This window comes from Crinia signifera, chromosome 6, assembly GCF_055691185.1.
Source record: "Crinia signifera chromosome 6, ASM5569118v1, whole genome shotgun sequence".
Taxonomy (NCBI): domain Eukaryota; kingdom Metazoa; phylum Chordata; class Amphibia; order Anura; family Myobatrachidae; genus Crinia; species Crinia signifera.
This window is the reverse complement of record NC_139222.1, coordinates 143,895,609-143,918,015: the sequence shown is the minus strand read 5'-3', so window position 1 is coordinate 143,918,015 and position 22,407 is coordinate 143,895,609. Positions and strand designations below refer to the sequence as shown.

The 22,407-nt window shown below is 46.0% G+C and overlaps 1 protein-coding gene across 2 annotated transcripts in view; it reads left to right on the top strand.

Moving 5' to 3' along the window:
* Window positions 1–10,123: 10,123 nt before the first annotated feature.
* The window catches only part of PLEKHH3 (pleckstrin homology, MyTH4 and FERM domain containing H3), an 80,075-nt gene continuing 67,791 nt past the window's right edge, over window positions 10,124–22,407 (top strand). Inside the window, exon 1 of one of the 2 annotated variants that reach the window (XM_083147513.1) lies at window positions 10,124–11,161. In XM_083147513.1, the coding sequence (XP_083003639.1) occupies window positions 11,024–11,161 (138 nt within the window). In that variant the 5' untranslated portion in view covers window positions 10,124–11,023. The remainder of the gene's footprint in view (window positions 11,162–22,407) is intronic. The other variant, XM_083147512.1, reaches the window with a different exon arrangement.

Sequence of the window (22,407 nt, the reverse complement as noted above, 5' to 3'; positions counted from 1 at the left end):
CAATCCTTGTCCGCACCCATTCGATGTTCGCCGTGGGGTAATAAGGGAGGCTGACCCTCACCAACTCATCCAGCGCGACAGCTCTCTTCTGCCTGTTGGAATAGTCTCTGGATTTGCTTTTCCAGAGACAATTCTGGTCTCTGTAGGCCTCAATAAACTCCTTCATGAACTCCACGTTCTTCTCTGCCATTCTCGAAATGTCTGTTTAAAAATAAAACATAATGGACATTACTTTCATGATACACACAATACACACAATACATCAATACAGCATTTGTCATAACTGTGGTTGAGTACTCACCAAAGTAAAAGCGTGAAAGGAAGAGTGTGTATTCTGCTGTTTACATCCACGTATTCCAACAGAATGAAGATTCTTTTGTGTCACAAGCGTAGGAAACCTGTCGCAGGCGTGCAGAGAAAACTGTGTGATTGGTTAGTAGCGCTCGAATATCCTGCCCATGCACGTGTTCAGTGGCACAAGCAACGTGCCTACAAGGAGCCATGTACTGCTCTTACATCACTGGCTTTTTACCCTGTAATTGAAAACCACTATAAAGACGGGGTACGCGTCAGCCGGCAGGGTGACTAGGGACAAATACGGCAAACTGACTGTAGTCGCGTACCCCATCTTTATAGCAGATTGCCGTATCTTTTCCAGGGTGACCCTGCCGTCTGACTGTAGACGCTTTCCCCGGTCTTTATTGCAGCCGGCAGGGTGACTAGGGACAGATACGGCAACCTGCTACAAAGATGGGGTGCATGTATATTATTATTATTATTATTATTATTTCTTTAATTATACATGGGGAGAGGTGAACACTTCTTGTGCTGTAGGAGACATCATGCAGCTATGGAAATCCCACATGGGCGTTCCAGCTTTGGCAGTATAGTCGCAAGAACGTCCAGCATATCGATCGAACGTGTGTACACACTGCCCTTTTGTTCCGATATGGACTCGGCCGGTCGGATGAAAATTAAACAGCAATGAACCTTCGACCGACCGAGTATGGACGGACAAGACCGTTTTTGGACGTTTATCGCTCGTACGGGACAGCGTACACACCTATACAATTGATCGGCCGTCCGACCCAGAATGGAAGAACGGCCCAACGATTGTATGTATGTGTACCCAGCTCTATCAAGAGCACAAAGGATAACATTTGGCCCGGCCGACATTAATACAGATTGGGCATAGCTCTTTACCTGCCCGTATACAAATTATGGTATCTGAAGTTGAGGATATTTATCTTTTAAACCCATATAAGTCAGAATGGTCAGAGAATCTACCTTTAGAAGATACGCAACATACTTGATAGTTACAGAAGGCATTCATAAAGCGGCCGATTGATCCTGAATCAGGCCCGAAGGCTCAAAGATAACACTTGCACTAGCAATTGCAATGTCTCTGCTTGAACATGGCCTCTGTGGAGGTGGTTATGTATCTGGGAATGTAGCCGCTTTCACTGGCCTATTTGGAGAGTGGGCCTGGAGCTGTAGCTCCATCAGCTATATATATATATATATATATATATATACATATACATATACAGAGAGAGAGAGAGAGAGAGAGAGAGAGAGAGAGAGAGAGAGAGAGAGAGAGAGAGAGAGAGAGAGAGAGAGAGAGAGAGAGAGAGAGAGAGAGTGAAAACCGGGGGGGGGGGGCTGTGCACACTTACATCTTTAAGCCTTCAATCCCTGCCAGCGCTGCTCCGACCTGCTGCCTTGAAGCACGCTGCAGGGGGATGGAACGAGTTACTGTACAGAAGGAGGGAGATGCCCGGGCCATCGCTCATGCTCTGCAAAGGACCATGGGAGGAGCTGCGTGCAGTCCTCCCGTGGCCATCTTTATGGTGGCAATAAGGGAGAAAACATGGGGCGGTGGCAGACATTCAAATTTAATTAAGGTTAAAAGTACATTAATAAAACGACCGGGCAGTCTAATGGGTGGCCCAGTGCACCCCCGGACCACCCCTTAGGTTCGCCTATGGGTATCAATATAGGTCTCCCAAGTTGCAAAGAAGCTATTCATTAGCTGAGTTTTATGTAATGCTGTTTCCAACCAATCCATAAAGAATCCATAAAGAATATATATTGTAGCTTAAGTTTAAACTGTACTCTTTACCTAGAATGGCGCCCATCGCGACCATCGCATGCACTAAAAAACAGGTGCGATGCGATGCCCGCGATGGCCGCGATTTCCCATAGGGATCAATGTTAAAAGTGTGATTGGACGCGATTTTAGTGTTCAATGGCTCAATGGGCGCGATTTTTCCATAGGAATCAATGTTAAATGGGCCACAGAGCCCAAATAGTCACCCTAAAGTCAGAAATGGCCCCCACAATTGTTAACGCCACCCCACGATCAACGTCAACCCGAAGCGTGGCGAGCGCGGCGGTACGCGTCCTCCGACCTTTTCATACCCCCACTATCCACGTCGGCGTGGAGTTGAGAATAGAATAGTGGCGAGCGCAGCGAGCCCCGCGAGGGGACACGGATACCTTCACAGGTAAACGCGTCCCTTCGCGGGCTTCACAGGTATCCGCTGCGCTCGCCACGCTTCGGGCTCGGTGGCTCGCTGCGCTCGCCACACTATTCTATTCTCAACTCCACGCCGACGTGGATAGTGGGGGTATGAAAAGGTCGGAGGACGCGTACCGCCGCCCCTCGCGGGCTCGCTGCGCTCGCCACGCTTCGGGTTCACGTTGATCGTGGGGTGGCGTTAAAAATTGTGGGGGCCATTTAAGACTTCAGGGGGACTATTAGGGCTCTGTGGCCCATTTAACATTGTTTCCTATGTAAAAATCGCGGGCATTGAGGCATTTAACACTAAAATCGCGTCCAATCACACTTTTAACATTAATCCCTATGGGGAAATCGCGGGCATCGCGTTGCACCCGTTTTTTTAGTGCATGCGATGCCCGCGATTTTTTACCCCCGATGACCGCCATGGACATCGTGGGCGCCGTTCTAGGTAAAGAGTACCGTTTAAACAAGTCTAGAGTAGATGGGTTTGGAGCTGTCCATGACAGTAAAATAGCTTTACGTGCCGCTGCACTTATCGCCATGACCAATTTTTTGAATCCTTTAGTTATCCTCTGGGACTCAGGAAGAATTCCAAAGATTGCCCATTCCATAGTAAATGGTAAATCATTTATTAGATGTGTAATTGTAAATGTTCTGACCTGTTGCCAAAATCCATGGAGCATAGGACAAGTCCAAAAGCAATGAATTAGGTTTGTCTGGGAGGTGCGGCATATGAGGCATTCGCTGGTATCTGTCATATCTGCCAAAAACTGTCATTTGTGTGAGTAGTACGCTCGATGGACGATGTTAAAACATCTCTTGATACTGTGCTGCCGGTAAGTATTTGCAAGATGTAACCAAAGATTTTAACAATATCTCACAAGTTCAATCATATCATTTTACTGTCACTACAACATAAAAAAAATGCATAAGTGAAATTTCAAGGAATTACTATTACCATGATTCATAGGTTCATTGGTACATTTATTTAATTGCTCTTTAATGAATACTGTGTTTCTATAATTATGTCCTTTAATTAATATATTTACCTGAGTGTAAATATGTAAGGTTGATAGTAAATTGGTTGTTATAACTATAATGTTATCACATTGTTTTAGCTTCGATGTACATACAATGTATAATGCTATTGTGATTTGAAATAATCCTTGTTTGTTTACAAACCTGTTGTTATGGTGATAGTTTGTTATATATGCGCACATAGGGCATTATTCACACCTGTTATCAGGGCTGCACTGCAGGTGGGGCAAATGTAACATGTGCAGATAGAGTTAGATTTGGGTAGGTTGTGTTCAAATTGAAATCTAACTTGCAGTGCAGAGGGGTATACAGATGTGGCAATGTACACCGCGATGCTGTGTGCTGAGTGACCATGCTGAGCAGGGCTTTGCCTATTTTTAATAGGCAAAGCCCTGCGATCTAGGCACCGCACTTCGCCATCGCTGCAAGGCATACACATATGGAGCGATCAGTGCTCCATTTCTAAGCAATCTAGTCAGATCTCTTAGAAAAGGAGCTGAAATTATACCCCTTAGGAATAAAGCCGACAATATTTGCTCTGCACAGAAACAAAATAACGCCCCCAAATCTAACTCCCTCTGCACATGCTGCACTGCAGGTGGGGCAGATGTAACATAGGGGTAGATTTATTAAGCTCGGTGAAATGATAAAGTGTCTGGTTTTTATCACTGGCCAATCATCTCACACCTGTAATTTTTCAAATCAAGTTTGTAACTTCACAGGTAGGTGCTGATTGGCCAGTGATAAAGACAAAGATAGTTTATCACTTCACAAAAACCAGTCACGCCGAGGCGTGTGAGCAGCGCTAAGAAAGGGTGACACACACTAAAGGTACAATGTAATTTTTTTACTCGTTAAAAAATGAACATATAATAAGGTACAGTACAAATTGACAATATAAAAACAATAAAGGTACCATACGAGCCGGTTCTTCACATCACAAGCAAGGGTGGGCGTGACGGTATAAGTCCAGTTTGGACAAGGAGTGAAATAAATAAATTGAATTTTGGAAAGGGGAGGCAAATAATCACAGGTAAGTGCACTTTACCATTTGGTGGAAGGTCTGGATGTCCAAATGTGACCACAGGTGATTGTTGGAATCCTCACCGTGGTATATAGTGGTGAAAAGATGCTGTCGGTCGGCTTCCGCTTGAGGAGATGCCCCTTATGGATGCTGATGGTAATTGAAGGGGAGGGGGTGAATTACCCCGATGATTTTCAATAAGCGGTGTCTGCCAAACACGACTGGGACGAATTGAAGAGGTGGTATCGGTTGGTTAGACAATGTCCTCCTTTTTTGGCACGCTGGAATTGTGCCGCTGAGTGATCCAGGAGAAACCGTAGCCACCAAACACAATGGAGAGGGTGGGGTGGTGGGGAGGATGAGTGAGACAGGTAAATCCGTGGGTGGTAGTACACCAGCAAATAAGTCCAATCTGGGTACAAGATCCCACACTTGGAGTGAAGAACCAGAGGTGGACCTCTGGTTCTTCACTCCAAGTGTGGGATCTTGTACCCAATCTGTACACACTAATTTATTCTCCCTCCAGGGGTGTCGTGGACACCCCAGGAGGGAGAATGTGTCGGCATTTCGGCGGTCGGGATTTCGGCGGTCGGGATTCCGGCGTCGGGATTCTGAACGCCGGGATCCCGACCGCCGGGATATTAACTGCATCCCGTCACTGTCACTGGGGTGCATACATATGGAGCAATCCGTGCTTAATTTCTAAGCGATCTAGTCAGATCGCTTAGAAATAGGGCTACAATCGCCCCATGTGTATGAAGCATTAGGGATCCAAGCAGTGGCGGAAGTCCCGGAGGCAATGGAGTCATTTGCCGCCGGGCGCCACATTTGAAGGGGACACCCGGCCTGACATCCATTGCCTCTGAACTCCAGCCCCTGCGCGCCACTCAGTCAGAATGTTGTATGAGAGAGCAGCGCTGCAGTGATTAGCAGCGCTGCTCCAGGAGCTCAGTGAGAGGAAGAGAGACTGGACTTCCTGTCACACGCAGAGCCCCTGTCTCCTCCGTCCTGACAGCCCTGCAGCCTGTCCAGCTCTCCACCTCCACCGATCTTCTGGCTCATGCTATGGAAGGGAAGCCTCATTTACAGGTGAGAGGGGGCAGTTGTAGTGTTTATTAAACTATGTGTATTGTGTGTATATTTATATAGGGTTATGTTTACTGTATGTGCATTTTTTGCTATGTGTGCATATATGGGCATGGGCTGTGCACATGTTGCTGTGTGTTTACATAGGTGTGTAGTGGGTGTATGTGCATGTGTGGCTGTGTGTATACATGTGTGTGTGTGTGGCTGTGTGTATACATATGTGTGTGTGTGTGTGTGTGGCTGTGTGTATACATGTGTGTGTGTGGCTGTGTGTATACATATGTGTGTGTAGCTGTTTGCATAGGCGTGCGCAGCCCATTTCCTTAGGGGGTGCACCATTGGAGGGGCGTGTTCATCACGCCTACTGGGCGCTCCCATTACACAGTTCGTAGTGACCCATATTCACACAGCACAAACTGACCCTATTCACATTATACAGGGGTTCGGCAGGCGGTGTTCCACTTGCTAAGCAGCAAAAGATTGCTACTTAGTGAGCGATCCTGAATCAGGCCCCTTGTTCTCCTCACTGCATTCTCACCTCACAGTATATGTCACACACACACACTTACTCACTGGTACCCCAGTCTCTGCATGCACACATTACCTGCAGGCTTCAGCCAGGAGCCAGCCTGCCACAGTTCACTAGGTAGGCTGCAGCTTCACTAGTCTGTCTCCATCTCCACCCAAGCACAGGATGTCAGGGGCGTGGTCTAATCACGGACCTCTGTGGCCACGCCCCTTTTTTTAAAAAAAACCTTGTGCTGAAGGAGCTCAGCCACTGCAGCCAGGCCAGCGCAGGTACTGCTAGCCAGTCGGGGGAGGGGGCACTGTTGCTGACGGTCATTAGGAGGTGCTGCAATTGTGCGGGGTGTGCCGGTCATTAGGAGGTGCCTGTGCACCCCTGGCACCCCCTGTGCGCACGCCTATGGCTGTTTGTATACATATGTGTGTGTGGTTGTGTGTATACATATGTGTGTGTGGTTGTGTGTATACATATGTGTATGTTGCTGTGTGTATACATGTTGGTATATGTTCATATGTAGCTGTGTGTATACATGTGTTTGTGTGTATGTGGAAGTGTATAATTGTGTGTGTATGTGTGCATATGCACTGTAGCTACTGTGTATACATGTGATGTATGTGGCAGTGTGTATACATGTGGCTCTCTGTATGTGGCTGTGTATACATGTGATGTATGTGGCAGTGTGTATACATGTGGCTCTCTGTATGTGGCTGTGTATACATGTGATGTATGTGGCAGTGTGTATACATGTGGCTCTATGTATGTGGCTGTGTGTATATGTATGTGGCTGTGTATATGTGTGTTCCTATGTGGCTGTGTGTATATGTGTTTGTGCATGTGCCTCTGTGGGTGTGTCTGCATTATAGGATGGCTAACCAATAGTGTTAAGAAAGCAAGGTTTTTCTTTTTTTGGGGGGGGGCGCTACATCACACTTTTGCCTGCGGGCATCTGTTATAAACTTACGCCACTGGATCCAAGGTTCAACAAGGAACTGCAGGCGGTGAACCATGCAATTTTGCACAACCTCTGATCAACTACAATAAAGGCACATGGCCAAGCACAGGACAATTGCTCACTAATCTGGTTGTTTGGTTAATGTTGACAGCTTTAGGACATTTATTTTTTTAAATGGTTTCTTTGTAATGGCTTGTTTTGCCTACTTCATCCAGGGACTTTTCTGAGCATTGCTCTTGTGGTTAATTGCAGTTTATGAGAACATTTAGTTAGTTCTCTTCATAGACTTCTCATGAAGAATCACATATTTATGTGTGATGCTGAAATATACATGCTAAAGTCTGCCAGCTGTGACCGAGTGCATTCACATGAAATGACCTCGGCCAGATATTGAGGTATCTGTGGTCTCTTTACAGTGGTTAGCCTTATTTCCACATCTCAAAACCAGCAGGGCCTTAGCTGGGATTGAGGAATTCCCATAAAAATTCTATTGTTGATCCCAGCCTGTCTCTGGGGTCCCATCAGTGTGTAGGAGGGTAATCCAGACTTGAAAGTAAATGATTGCTTTGAAAGATGTGTAGCAATTAGTGTGCTATATAGGGTGGGCTGGAAAATTCTATTTTCTGACTTATTAAGAACGTCATCCTATTAAGTCTGCAAAACAATTGATGATCGTCTTAATTGCATTATCTCTACAACAATGTGAGAAAAGTACAATACTGGGGATTTTTTTAAGTTATATATGAAGCATCTGTATGTATGAAGCACTGGCAGACAGCTAAAAGAAATCTTAGTTTATACCCCATTTTCACTGCTAGGCAAATTCCCGGGTCTAGCAAGTCGACTCGGTAATTTGCCTTTTAACACAGGTTTTTTTGCTGCAGGTGGGCCTGTGTGCTCTAAATGCCAGGGCTGATTTCTGGTCCCAGTCCGGCCCTGCTTAGCAGTGAGATAGAATTTGCCTTAGCAGTGAGGACGGGGTCTGGCGCTGCAGTCCCAGGCATTAAAATGCAGGTTAAAAGCTGTGTTGTTCACACTGGCAGTGTGAACACAGCATTACACATATGGCATATGAGTTCTGCTACTATTATAGAATGTTGAAATTGTAAATCATTATTGTACCTGTTGTTCTATTCACATTACTTATTTCCATTTTCACGGAGACAGAAATAAGATTGCTGTTTTATTAAAAAGTTAATATGAATGCACAGTGGCGTAACTACCGAGGGTGCAGGGGGTGCAGCTGCTATGGGGCCCGGGCTGTCTGTAGGGCCCGCTGCTCCCCCTGCACCCAATTGCTCTGCTCTTCTATGACAATGCAGAAGAGGACAGCGGCGGCACCCACAGCAGCGTTCCCCGGGCCCCAAATGGTGGAGATCCAAGATCTGCGTCCTACTGTGCCGTCCTCTCCCCCCGCCCTGTCCTAGACGCGGAGATGTGCGTCCTGCGACGCCCTCTTCCCCTCCAGACAGCGGAGGCTCTCTGTGACACTCCCGGCCAGTGGTGCACTGATTGGGTGGCTGCTGGAGAGCTCTGTCTCCTCTCCTGCTGCATTGAGAGAGAGGAGCTGACAGTGACAAGACAGAAGACGGATGCGGCGCGCTGCCGCCCATAGGGGATACAAGGACAAAAGGTGAGAAATGCCCTTAATGGTTGTATAACTCACTTCTTTAACCTCCTCCAGTCTGCTCATGCCCTCTCCTGTCCATTCTTGTCCCACGTCCGCCCAGGCCCTGCACACGCGTTGTCTGTCTGTCCTTGCTCACTCTCTCACTCCTCCATCTCTCTGACACCCTCTCTCATGCTCCTCTATTTCTTTGAAGCCCTTTCTTTATTTTCCTCTCTTTCCCCAACACCCCTGTCCTTCACCCCCCCCCCCCCTTTGAAGCCCTTTCTTTATTTTCCTCTTTCCCCGACACCCCTGTCCTTCACCCCCCCCCCCCCCAAGAGGCATTTTAGTGATGATGGGGGGGGGGGGGGGCTTTCATAACTTTGCTATGGGGCCCGCAGCAATCTAGTTACGCCTCTGTGAATGCATCTTTATTATGTAACAGTATAAATAAGTCACAATTCTCTCTTGTGTATGTAACAGCTCTTTACATATTATGTTGTACAAGGTATATAAAAGCTATGACAGAAATTGTATTTACTGTCATTACTACCCGCCCCTGATGAAGACTGGTAGGACCCAGTTGAAACAGCTGTCGGGACCGCTGTTAGAACTCTTGTACTTATGGAATAAACCACATCTTTTTTCTTTACTACTCGTGTGCCGATTTGGACTCCTTCCGCAGTGGGGGGTAAGTGTACACTATATATACTATATATATATATATATTCACTTATGTTTAGCTTACAGTACATTAGATACAGAAATAAGGGTACTTCCTCATCTTTGCGGCTAAAGCTTACGCCAGTTACGTTAGCCGCTTTCAGAATAGCATCATCGTCCCCTTGCGGGCTTTGCCACACTTCGGACTCGCCACAACTATAGTAAAGGTAATAGATGGTGGTGTGGACACAGGAGGGTGGCGTGGACCCAGGGTAGCGGTGCTCAAAGATTCCTGCGTAAGTTCCGTAGCGTAAGTTGTGACCGCAAAAATAAGGAAGTACCAAAATAAGTTAACTTCTGATATTTAAACTCATCAAAGCATCTCACTTTGTTTTCTTATTTTAGAGAGATGGCAGAAACGATGGTAGACACAAGTACCCAGAGGGTAGAGGATTTCATTACATTACAATCGATGCAGCACCAGTCTGCAGCCGCAGCATCACACCCTATGCTCTGCTGCTGCCAGATGTATTGCACATGATATATAACAAGCAGCAGTGAGAGCGGCAGGCGCTGCACAGCCACAGACGGCTGACACCCCCCCGCATTCATATTGGTTGCCGACTGCCACGGCCTGTCTCTCATTGGTTTATCCCTGATCCCATCCCCCTCCACATGGCAAGGAGTGTTAGCAGTCAGCTCTGTCTCTATAGCATGGGAGAAGAGGAGCTGCCTCCTGGCTGGTCTTCTCCGCCCTCTGCAGCCTCCCTCCTATTCTCCCTTCTCTCTCCTTGTAGTACATCAGGAAGTGGCTGTAGCAGGCGGAACGGCTGCTCTCTCCTCTCGCCGAGTCTTTAGTTCCGTTTTGCCGTACCACATTAGTCATTCGTTCGAGCGTGTATACTGCCGCTGCTGGGCGTAATGGAGGTCATGCTGTTCGCATAAGAAACTTCAGTTGTGACGTGCGCCTGGTATATGTTCTCCTGTGCTCTATCTGCCATCAGCTAGCCGCATCTGGAGGCGCCCCGGTGTGACTGCCCTGGCCTGCCCTATTCCAGATGTGCCTGATCCCGCCTGGGAGTATCAGATTAGCGCCAGCAGCACTGTGATCAGCGGCTGCACTGCACAGGACATTGCCGGGCTGCTGACTGTCAGGCTGGGGCAGCACATCACCAATGTCAGGCTGATTGCTGCTGGTGATGATAAATGACAGCGGTTCATCCTGCGCTGCCTGCTACCGGCCTGATGCCTACATTGTCTCCAGCACCATGCGCTAAGCAGCTGCAGGAGCGCACTGCATGGGATCTGTCACCGTCACACCTCGCAGCTCTGTGTGGATTATAATGCAGCTGATGTAGGACACCCCTCTCTGCTCTCGCACACACACACGCCGGAGTGACCAGCGCCGGGATCTCTACTGTAGCTCATCTTTTGTTTAGTTTGGATCGCGTCTTTCCGCCCTTGGCAGCCCTGCATCTGCTGGCCCCACATCCTGCACAGTCTCCATCTATATATATTTTCCTGTTCGCGGTGACAGTTCGCAGATATGACCACCTGAAGCCAGAGGACAACGTGGGGAGAAGGCTGGGGGGCCCTTCTGAATGCCTTTACAGGGGTTTTGGTGGTGGGTTTGCTGCAGGCATGGGTTCACCCTCCTGGGCAGGGACTATGGGGAGAAGGAGGAAGAAGAGGAATCCTTTGAGATGAAGAATTGTGATATACCGATGAGCAGCAGAAATGTAAGTTGCCGGCACTTTTGTGTATATGACATGCTCTATCCATTATCTGCTCACTGGCAGAAATGGTGCCATAGGAAGTCTCCATTACTATTGTAACCACACAAAATAACATGGCCATGGTAAGCAAAGGGAAACAAAGTTGACGTTAAGTTTCATCTGTGCAATTACATGGTCAGATGAAAAATAAATGAATACTGTCTATCAATTATTCATTCAAATAGCCACTGATCTATAATTAATCACTTAACAAGTTAACAGAGCATTGTGTGCATAGTTGCAGCTTTCTTTACATATTTAAAGCCGCATTTCCACCTAAAAATCAGTTAATTCTGATGAGCTTCCCCCCCACCCTAACTGGAGCCATGGGGCTTGTACATACAGCCATTCTCCCCTGGGCTCTGCCAGATTGCCAGTTCTGTAACACAGCCGGGATTTCCCACCAATCTTCTTTCAATGGCGGCAGAGGAGGGGTGTGAGCTTCAGTATGGTGATTGGTCCTCCTCCCTGCTCTCCCACCTCATCTGGCTTCTCCTGGGTCTGTGACAGGAACAGAAGAGTCCCAGGAAAATTCTGCTGTCTGTAGCTGACCACCGGGCTCTAGCTATTTCGAGCTATGTAGTATAATATATTATATATAGTGTACAGTATGTCAGGGTTGCCTACCTGACCCTCTACTTCAGGGAGAAAATGCTCTGCTCCTGGACTTCCCTGGTAATGTAGGATTACCAGCACCTGTGGTGAAACACCTTTCTTATCAATTACCTAGCTCCCCACAGGTGATGGCAATCCTACATTACCAGGGAAGCCCAGGAACAGAGCATTTTCTCCCTGAAGGAGAGGGTCAGGTAGGCAACCATGTAGTATGTGTGTGTGACACTGCATTACCACGACCGAATCATAGAAAATGGGCAGCTGCTAGAATGGACTCCACCTGTAGTGTGAATGTACTTCATACAATGTATATTTTTGCTAAGCAGGAGTTGCTATGGTGATTGATCTGGGAATTCTGCCAAGTTGAATCTTGCTAAACTTTACAATTTTGCTACTTTGCCCGGGGCAATCGTTCATTATAATGATCTAATAAAGGCAACATTGTTCCAGGCATGATGATATTAAAGCAGAAGTATTGCATTTCTGCTAGTCAGATTACTTGTTCTCTTACAGTTTGTGTGTTTTCTTAATTTAAAAAAAAAAAAAAAAAAGCTACAATGGAACTATGAACGTTTGTGTGCGTCTAGTACAGGGGTGTCAAACTCAAATTCATTGGGGGCCGCATCAGCAGTTTGGTCACCCTCAAAGGGCCGGTTGTATCTGTAGGACTGTGTCCACTCTTTATTATCATAGTAGTGTCCTTCATACAAGTATGTCCCAAATAATACCACTGTAACTCAGCAGTAGCATTTCCCTCCTGCTATTGCTGTGAACTGCAGTGCATTAGGGCACACACTGCCTGCACAGGGGAGCAGCACTCAGTCTTAGGGCATATGTCCTGCTTATTATCATGGGACACAGCAATTAATGATGGGCTTCAATGTGCCAGTGCGCGCGTGCACACACACACACACACACACGCAGAGAGTTTGACACTTACTCGCTCTGATGCATCCACTCCAGTCTGAGCTGCTCCACCACCAAGGACACAGCTGCGCTCTCACACAGGCGCATTTCCCCCTCCCTCCTGTGAGTAGCGCTCCTCGCGCTATCTATCCAGGAGTGGGGGGCAGCGTGCTCCCGGTCACTGTGCAGTGCACACTCAGCAGTAAGTGACCTGGAGCGCGCAGCAGCACCATTCACCACGACCGACCTGCTCTTTCCTCTCTCTGGCTCCTATACAGCAGGTGGGAGCGGAGGAGGGGTTGACGACCGGCGGCACTGCGCTAGAGGGCAGTCGTTCTCTGGCTTGTAGGCTGCCGCGCATGCGCTGAAGAGGCGGCTTTCTTGTTTAAAAAAAAAAATCAAGAATAAAAGGTGAAGGCTGGTGGCAGCTGCGCAGGCCACATGAAGAGGTCTGGCGGGCCAGATTTGGCCCACGGGCCTTGTGTTTGACACCCCTGGACTAGTAGTTGTGAGCTGCAGCTCTTTGTGACACAATGACAACAGAGTATGGATAATGTGGTTCATTTTATCTATCCTTTTTTTTTTTTTGGATGACTATGACGTGGAATTTGTGTTTCTGAAGAATCATTAAGACTAGACACCTCATTCTAGAGTAATCTATAGAGTGACAGAATGCATATGTAAGCTGATTGGGGTTGGGCCATATTCAGCCATATTGTTTCAAAAGTCAGAAAATGTTGAACTCTCCCACAGCAGCTTAGAATTCCTTTCAGTGGCTAATTAACCATAAAGATCAATTGCCAAACCAAAGTCTAATTGTTTAAACATAAATACTACAGAAATGTTTACTTTCCCCATATTACATGTTCTTTTTACCATGTTGACCTTTTTGCTTTTGTCGAACTATTGTACATGCCAACCAATAGTTTTTGACCTATTGACTATCAACCTAATTTATGTTGACCCATAGTCTGGATCCTGTGCTACTAGCGGTTATGCCCATTCCACACTGTCCAGCAGCCTTCTCCATTTTGGATTTAATGTTCAGAATATTAAGCCATGTTACAATAAAAGATACCATGCACATTGAATGCCATTTTCTACTTTGTGCAGCGGTAGGGATGACAATTTTTTTTCAATCCCGGCATTTGGGATTGAAAAATGCTCGATCCAAGGATTGGCCTCCCCCAAATAAATAAAAAAATCCGCCTTCATCCAGACACACACACCAGCCACCCGCACATTTACTTACTTGCGATGCGTCCGGGATCGGGCAATTGTCAGCGGTGCCACTGAGAGCTGGCGGGCAGCATCAGAGCTGACAGGGGTGTACGGCCTGCGCAGTGTGACCTCTGACCGTCACACTGCCCATGCGCAGTCTAATCCCCGGATTGAAAACCCAGCAATTTTGGGGCAAAATCCTGGAAAATTGATCACCCTGTGCAGCGGGTTTCACAAGGCTTTTCTATCCAGGCCTTTATAATATACCCATACACCCAAAATTTTAATACTTTGAGGAAGAATTGTCAAACCTTTTGAGAGAGAGATAAAATGGAGATGTTGCCCTTAGTATCCAATCAGCATCTGTTATTTCATAGACTGTGCTAAATAAATGACAGAAGTTGATTGTCTACTTTGGACATCTTCTCTACCATCTCTCTCCGAGATTTGATAGATTTCCCCCATAGTCTATATTGTAATTAATCACCATAAGCTGTCCAAAGATTTTCTGATTACACCTTCTGCCCTCTTGACAATATTAGTGATATTTTTAAGATTTCAATTTACTGAAATGTCGGTTATTGGCATAATGCCATAATGGCTTGCTTTGCATTGAGGGCTGTACTGTATGCAAGGATTCTGAATAGTGGCCAGTGTCAGGGGACATTATCAGTATTCTTTCACATGCTCTATTTCAGGAAAAAAAATAGTACTGCATAGCTGCTTTGGAGAATTCACTATTCAATACAACCCTTCACTGTCTAGTTTCACAGTGGATGATCAGCACCTGGTTTCACACAAGTAACAAGGCCCCTCAGTACATGACCAGCAATGCACCTCACAATAACTAGACCCATATGTTGCAGTAAGGCTTACTGAGTATGAGTTTCCGGTTGATAGTTCTACAGTTTTTAGATACAGTCAGTAGGTGGACATACACAAGATAGACACTACAAAAGGTCAACACAAGCAAAATGTCCAAACACAATAAGGTCATCATTAGCTTTTCCATTGTTTTTTTCATGCTTTACTAAACGTGTTATTGCACTATACTAATTGAGGGTCCACGTGCTCTAATGTCGAAACTAGGGATGCCAATCCCGGGGCATTTTTTCAATCCCGGAAATCCGGGATTGAAAAATGCCCAATCCCCGGGATTGGTTTCCCTAATAAGAAAAACCCTCTGTGGCCACCCCGCATATTAACTTACATGTGCGGTGAGGTGAAGCTGGGCGGGCGTTTTGTAGCCGGGCGGGTGAAGCCAGGAGCTGGTGGGCGTGAGGGCGGCCACGCAGTGAAGATGGGTGTCCGGAAGCCAGGTAATGCAGTCACGTTGGGAGGACAGGCAGCACGCTGTGCAGCCTGCATAGCATGACCTGTGACCTTGTCACGCTGCTCAGAGCTGCCGAAATCCCGGGATTGGAAACTCCAATCCCGGGATTGAAATCCCAGCGTTTTAGAGGCCAAATCCAAAATTTAGATTGGCCACCCTAGTCGAAACGGACACCATTTGATTGTTGACTACTTGCTTGCACCTATATTTTAGCACGGTCAAACATGTGCCTGTTGACGTTTTGGTTAAAAACCTATTGACTTTCTATCTAGACATTGTAGATATTTTAACCCAGAAGCAGTTTACTGATGTTCTACTTACATATGTGTAAAAAAAACTTATGTACTGTAGTTTGGCCTTTTATGTCCGTTACCCAGAATCCTCTCTGACCGTGCAGGTTCACTGTACAGCTGAATATATTCAGCTTTGCATATTCAGCTGCATAGCCTTTCTAAAGGTGTCCATACGGGTATGGGTCATAGGGTCCACTCAGTGAAGGTCGACAAGGCTTAGGTCAACACCTGAAATAATCTGACACGATAATGGTCGGAAGGTCGGTCGACACAAGCTTTAGGTTGTCAATGGGAACAGTCAAAAGATCAATTTTATTTTATTTTTTTGTCATAAATGTCAACATGGTCAGCTGGGCCACCATCTAAGTGTATCATGTGCCCTCGCATGGCTGGCTGAGCTTGCAATGCTTGCGGTATGGTGCCTACAGTAGCTGTGCTTGGCACACTATTATATTCTCCCGCCACGCCGTAGTATAGTGTTCATTCTAGCACCCGTGGGGTGTCGCTGTCTGCTGTAGTGCTTCTAGCACAGTGTGCTCTGTATATCAGCACTGATATGCAAACCAGACCTGTGCTAGAAGCACTACAGCAGACGGCGACACCCCAGACAGGGAAGAGGAACTGCATGGGTTTTCAAAGATAGCAGGTGCTAGAACGAACACTATAGAAGATGGTATTAAATACCTCCTGTCGGCACAAGTCCGCTCCAAAAAACCTTGAAAAACCCCCACGCATCGCATATTGCAAGTCAAAAAATGATGTGCAACACCCTGCATCTTTTAAAGTTTGTGCAGTTCCTCCTTCCTGCCAGGGGTCTCTCTCCCTCTCCCCTGTGATGCCTCTAGCAGGGGTCTGGTCTGCATATCATTGCTGAAGTACAGACCACACTGATAGAAGCACCACACCAGAGAGCGACACCTTAGACAAGGAAGAGGAACAGCAGGGGTTTTGGAAGATGCAGTGTGCTAGAATGAACACTATAATAGTACTTCATTGATTAAATTGGTGTATTCAGTCATAACAGAGACAAAAAAGCGGGTGATCTGAAGGTAACGAAAACATAAGACTGGGCTAATGATTTTGGATGTAATCCGTCTGTCACAAATACTGTGCATAGCAGGAACACCACTTCAAAGCTGTACACGTTTATCTAACCTCTTATGACGAATGCTCTTCATGCCTTTACGTTTTCATTGCTAAGGATGAGCGTGGTTTGTTCTAGGCATTGCAGAGGTTCAAGTAGGAGGGATATCTACCCTAAACTACTGTTGCTCAGATGCTGGAGAGGACAGGGCTTGGTGGTGATGTAGTACCAAGAATTGTGATGTAGACATTAAGACCCATGGATTCCTTCAAGTCAGGAAATAGGGGAGAGAGCATTACAAGTGTTCCATATAACCCATCCTTGCACCCGGTATAGGTTATTGTGTTGACCCATATTTAGTCGATATCCATTGGATCGACCACAGAAGGTCAACATATGAAATTGGTCGACAGGGTTGACACAAGCATTAGGTCAACAATGGATAGGTAGACGGTCAATAGTTTTTTTTAATGTTTTTTTTTGTCTCAAATGTCGACATGGACACCGTCAAAGTGAACTGTTGGTCCTCATGTGACTAGCTGTGCTTGCCGTGCTTCGGGCATGGTGCCTCGCTACTCTCGGCTATTCTCCCTCCATGCCCCAGTGAATGGTAGGGCATAAAATACCGCCTGTCTGCACATGTCGGCTCAAAAAACAAGACTCATGTCAACCATTGGACTGTCGACCTAATACTTGTGTTGACCTTTTAACCCTGTTGACCTTAGCCATGTATACCTATTTCGGAGATATAAATTAGTTTCTTCAGAGATGTAAGATGGCCTTTCACAGAATTATCCAAATTTTCCTGTGCAATTTTGATGCCTCAATAGGCAACATGAACTGTACAGTTTATCTTCCTCTGCAATAGAGATACTGGAGGCATTCAAACTGACTTTCAATTTTGTTATAATAAATTTGCTGATTGCAGTGTCTCAAATATATTCACTGTACAGTTGTGGTTTTGTGGCCGGTATCTAAGTAACCATGGTAAATAACATCAGCTAATGGAGTCACTGGGGGCTTTCCAATTAGCCCCAACAGCCAGCATTTATCAGGGATTATGCACACAAAGCATAATCCCTGATAAGCAGCCCTCAGTGCTGCGATAACACATAATTCTGGATACTTGTCCCAGATATCCTGTTTTTAATAAACCAAAAATTAGACTTTTTTTTCAGCCTTTTAAATTTGTAATCCAAATTTACAGCTAGCAGTCATTGCTGTCCTGCATGTATGCCTTCCTTTTAATAGTGCTTCTAGCACAGTGTGGTCTGTATATAATCATTGATATGCAAACCAGACCTGTGCTAGAAACAAAACAGCAGACAGAGAAATCCAGGCAGGGAACAGGAACTGCATGGGTTTTCAAAGATAGCGGGTGCTAGAATGAACACTATTTTAAGGTTCCTAAACAAATTGTATAAATATTGAGAGTTTCAATTATATTTTTATAACCATTTAACTTAAATACTTCTCACAGTAAGGGGTGTATTCTATGCGGCCGGCGAGGGGGTTAAACGGCAGGGATTGCAGAATACAAGCGATCCTCACTGTTTAACCCCCGCACTGGCCGCTCACCCTATTCAATGTTCCAGGTGAATCCTCGCTGTTGGAGGAGGGCGATGATTCCCCCAAACAGCGAGGCTCGCGGCTAAATGCAGCAGGCTCCCTGCAGAGTCTCTCTGTTTTAGCGGCCACAAATGCCGTTTCCCCCTCACTCTAAAAACGGAGCAAGGGGAAACAGCGATTGCAGGGGGTCAGTTGAATACTAGCCCTGCTCACTGTCACAGCTCTCCCCCCAGCATTGAACACCATGACATCCATGACCTGATTTTGCACCTTTATCTGCTGTTTACGATTTAATGCAAGGTATTTTGCACCAAATCCGGAGAGTGCCGCCTCGTTATTCCACTGCTGTGGATCCAAAGCCAGCTCTATCTATCTATCTATCTATCTATCTATCTATCTATCTATCTATCTCTCTATCTAATTTTTTTTATTTATTTATTTTTTAAAGAAAAATATTCTAACTTTGGGTAGGCATGCGGGAGAGATGGCTTGAATTTCACTACATTGTAGAGTGTTACAATGGGTTATATAGGGACTGCATGTTTCTCCTGGAGAATGTTATAAAATTAGGACAGCTCTTGTCCTCACTTACTTATCATTTATGCATCATAGATGCCAACATCTTAAAAGCAATTTCCAGGGACATGGCTTCTGAACAGTTGAATCAAAGCACGTCAAGTTTGGTACTGCCTAGGTGACGCTTGCAGCCCTCTTTATGTCAAGTTCATTGGTCTACTGTCTTTTTTTGCATTTTTAATATGCCACTATTAATTTCCAACTGGATTCTAATAAACAAATGACCTTTACATCTTATACAAAACAAAAAATAAATTCTACTATATAGTTGGATAATTAGTAAGGGAAAGGTGGGTGCAAGCCTTTCTAGGGAAACCTCTTTAAAACTGATCATGTTTCTTTTGGCCAGCTAGCCATTATGTGGTATATACATTTTGGTTTTCTATATAGAAAAGTTCAAAAAGTGTTCTGCAAATAGTAACACATGTATACATTTTATTGTTAAAAATAGCACTGTATATTTTGATTATAGTAAGTATATTTGATTTTGTGGGAAATCCCACAACGTAAATATAGCATAAAGAGTTTGAGACTGGTGCCAAAATAAATCCTATGATCATCTTCTGTACTAGAGGTTGCTTTTGATAGTCATGCTGACATATGGGGGGGGGGGGGGGGGGGAGGAGATATGGGTAGGTAAAGTAGTTTGTGGAATACTGCTGGTTAATTATAGTTATAAGCTAAATGCTGGGAAAAAGAAGATACCGTATTTTTCGCTCTATAAGACGCACCTGACCATAAGACGCACCTAGTTTTAGAGGAGGAAAAAAGGAAAAAAAATATTCTGAACCAAATAGTGTAACCAAAGTGCTTCACAGCTAATATAGGATTAGCAATTCACAAACTTCACATATTATGCCCTATTGCTCTGTAACATGGACACTCATGTGGCTAATAGAAGTCAGCAGATTATCATACATGGGGTAGGGAACACTTACGTAGGATCCCACCACGTGAGGTTCTTAAGGGGTCACACCAATTCAGCAGGGTGAAGCCTATTCACCCACAATTGAATTCCCCTCTGGGTCAAGAATTGAATCAGCGACCTCTAAGGCGTGGAGGTAGCAATACTAGCCACTATGCCAACAGTGCTGCATTATATAAATAAGCGTGTGGGCAGGACATGTGACTGGCAGCAGGCTGTCCCCCTCCTATCAGGAGTACATGACACGCAATGCAGCAATGCAATGTTTATATTCGCTAGCTGATATCACCAGCAGCAGGCAGGTACTAGAGCTTGCGAGATACGGCAGTGAATTGCAGGATAGATCTCTCTACAGCGCGGCCGGCGGCAGTGACCATGGCCGGGAGAGCGGGGATGCTGGTGAGAGAGCGGAGAGACATGGCCTGGAGAGTTCGGACGCTGGTGTAACACAGGATAATTATATCAACACGGCTATCACTGGGAGCGGATACTGTACGTACCGTACGGCGCTTCAGGCCATCTGTAATCCCAGGTCTTCAGCTGCCCGCTCTCTCTCTCTGCTGTCTCAGGCCACAGACGCCGCTTCCCGGTTCCTAGGTATGCGGGTGCCCCTAGCTAAGCCACTGCCTGCGGTGTACATGATATAAGTGGGGGGTCCCTGCAGCAGATGGGAACTACTAGTTCCCATCCGCCGCAGGGACCCCGCCACTGATATCACATACACTGCAGGGACCTGCTGCTGCTGCCGACCTGACCTTGCTGCTCCAGCACTCTGAGATGCCGGGCAGCAGAGAGCAGTCCCGGCGCGGTCAAACTGCACTGGCTCATCCACGTATTCGCTCCATAAGATGCACATGCTTTTCCACCCACTTTTTTGGGGAGAAAAAGTGCGTCTTATGGTCCGAAAAATACGGTAATGTATGTGTATTATGTTCTACAAATGAATGAATAAGATGATGACTTTAAGACGCTCACCTAGTAGAAGTGATGCATACATTTTAGATGGTGGGGATGGCATCTGGATCTAAGCACCTGGGATGCTGGTGGTCAGAGGACCAACAGTGGCATTCCGATGGTCCAGATACAAAGACACCTTTTTGGTACATATGCTAACCCTGACCCCCAGAGCCTAACCATAACTCCCCCCTCCCTTCTTAGTGCTTAACCCTAACCACTTGCCGCAGTCTAATCCTAGCTCCCCCCCCCTAGCCTAACCCTCACCCTTCCTCTAATGCCTACATCTAACACCCTCCCCAGTTAAACTCTTCCCCCCACGGCAAACTTATGATTAGGATGGTGACCGTAAGGATTCTTGCGCTGCCATTGTGAGTGATGTCAGGATCTTGGTGCAGGTCTACTTACTGCCGATGTTCCATCTAGATCCCTGATAGTGTATCGAACAGTATTAATGGATGGACCGCAACCATATTTGAGTAACTATGTTTGGATAAAATTGCACCTAAACATCTTGGGTCTGTTATTTACCATTTATGTCTAGAGACCCTATCTACTTATTTTACCTCTTTGAGGCCAGATGTGTCCAGCTTCAAAGAGTGTTAAAATGGAGAGTGATAAACAGCCAGCCAATCAGCTCCTAGAAAGGGGGAATCAGGTGCAAATGCTCCTGATGGGGCGCCTGTACGTGCTGTCTTGCCTAGCAGCAACCAAAAAAAGGGGGTGTCAATCCCTATATAGAAACAAGGTAAACAAAGTATAGTTTGCGCTGTATTGGTGACAGGAAGAAAGTATTAAATAAAAGGGTGTACATTTATTAACTCATAAACACATTAAATAAAATACTTAATGATAAAATAAATTATGTATGCTATATGTGAAATAAAAATTGCTGCATCTGGGAAAATATTGTGGGTAACGTCACCTTAATTTGAGAGAAATGCTCAGTCCTGCTTTATGGGCCCAAAAGCTTATATGGGTATGATGTTATGCTTCTCCAGTTAGGTGGTGGGGGTGGCCTCCCGTCCTATTGGAATATCTGAAGCAGTGTGGGTATCCACTTTCTGTGGCCGGTCTTTAAAGAGGTGGCTTTCCTCCAGATAATGGTGCCGTGCCTTGGTGGAGCTGGAAAGTTGCTGAAGGGGCTGTTATGTCCCGTTTTGTAATCAAGAGCACTTATTGGTGACCCAAATGATGTCTGAAATGGCAGCAAGTGATAAAAGTAATGGCAGTATGCCTACAACCGACGCGTTTCGCTGCCTATAGCAGCTTTTTCTTGCCCACTCCTGCCTCTTTAACAGATGTCATCATGGACGGGCACCTTGCCTTAGATTAGTATTTGCAGCATCTGGTACTCTGCTCAGTGAATCAGCAAAGGTTGTTTGTTTGGGACTAGGGTAGCCAATCCCGGGATTGGGGCCACTACTCTACGCAGGGCCACATTTTAAAAGAAAATCACAGGCTGACAGGAGGCCTTGCAGGTGCGCCAGCCTATGCTTACCTATAAGGCTCGTGGCTAATCCATCCCTGAAGATAACGCCCTAATAGTCATGCCCAGTCCACACTGCTCTGCAGGTTGATGGGCTGCCTGCTGAAGATTGTCTACATTGCTAATATCCTATCACTGGTCCTATGAATAGGATACAATTAGTAGTGTGGTTACCACTGAGCTTTATCATTTGGGAAACCACCACAACTCCTCTAATTGTCAGTTGGCATTTAGGAAGCGGTTTG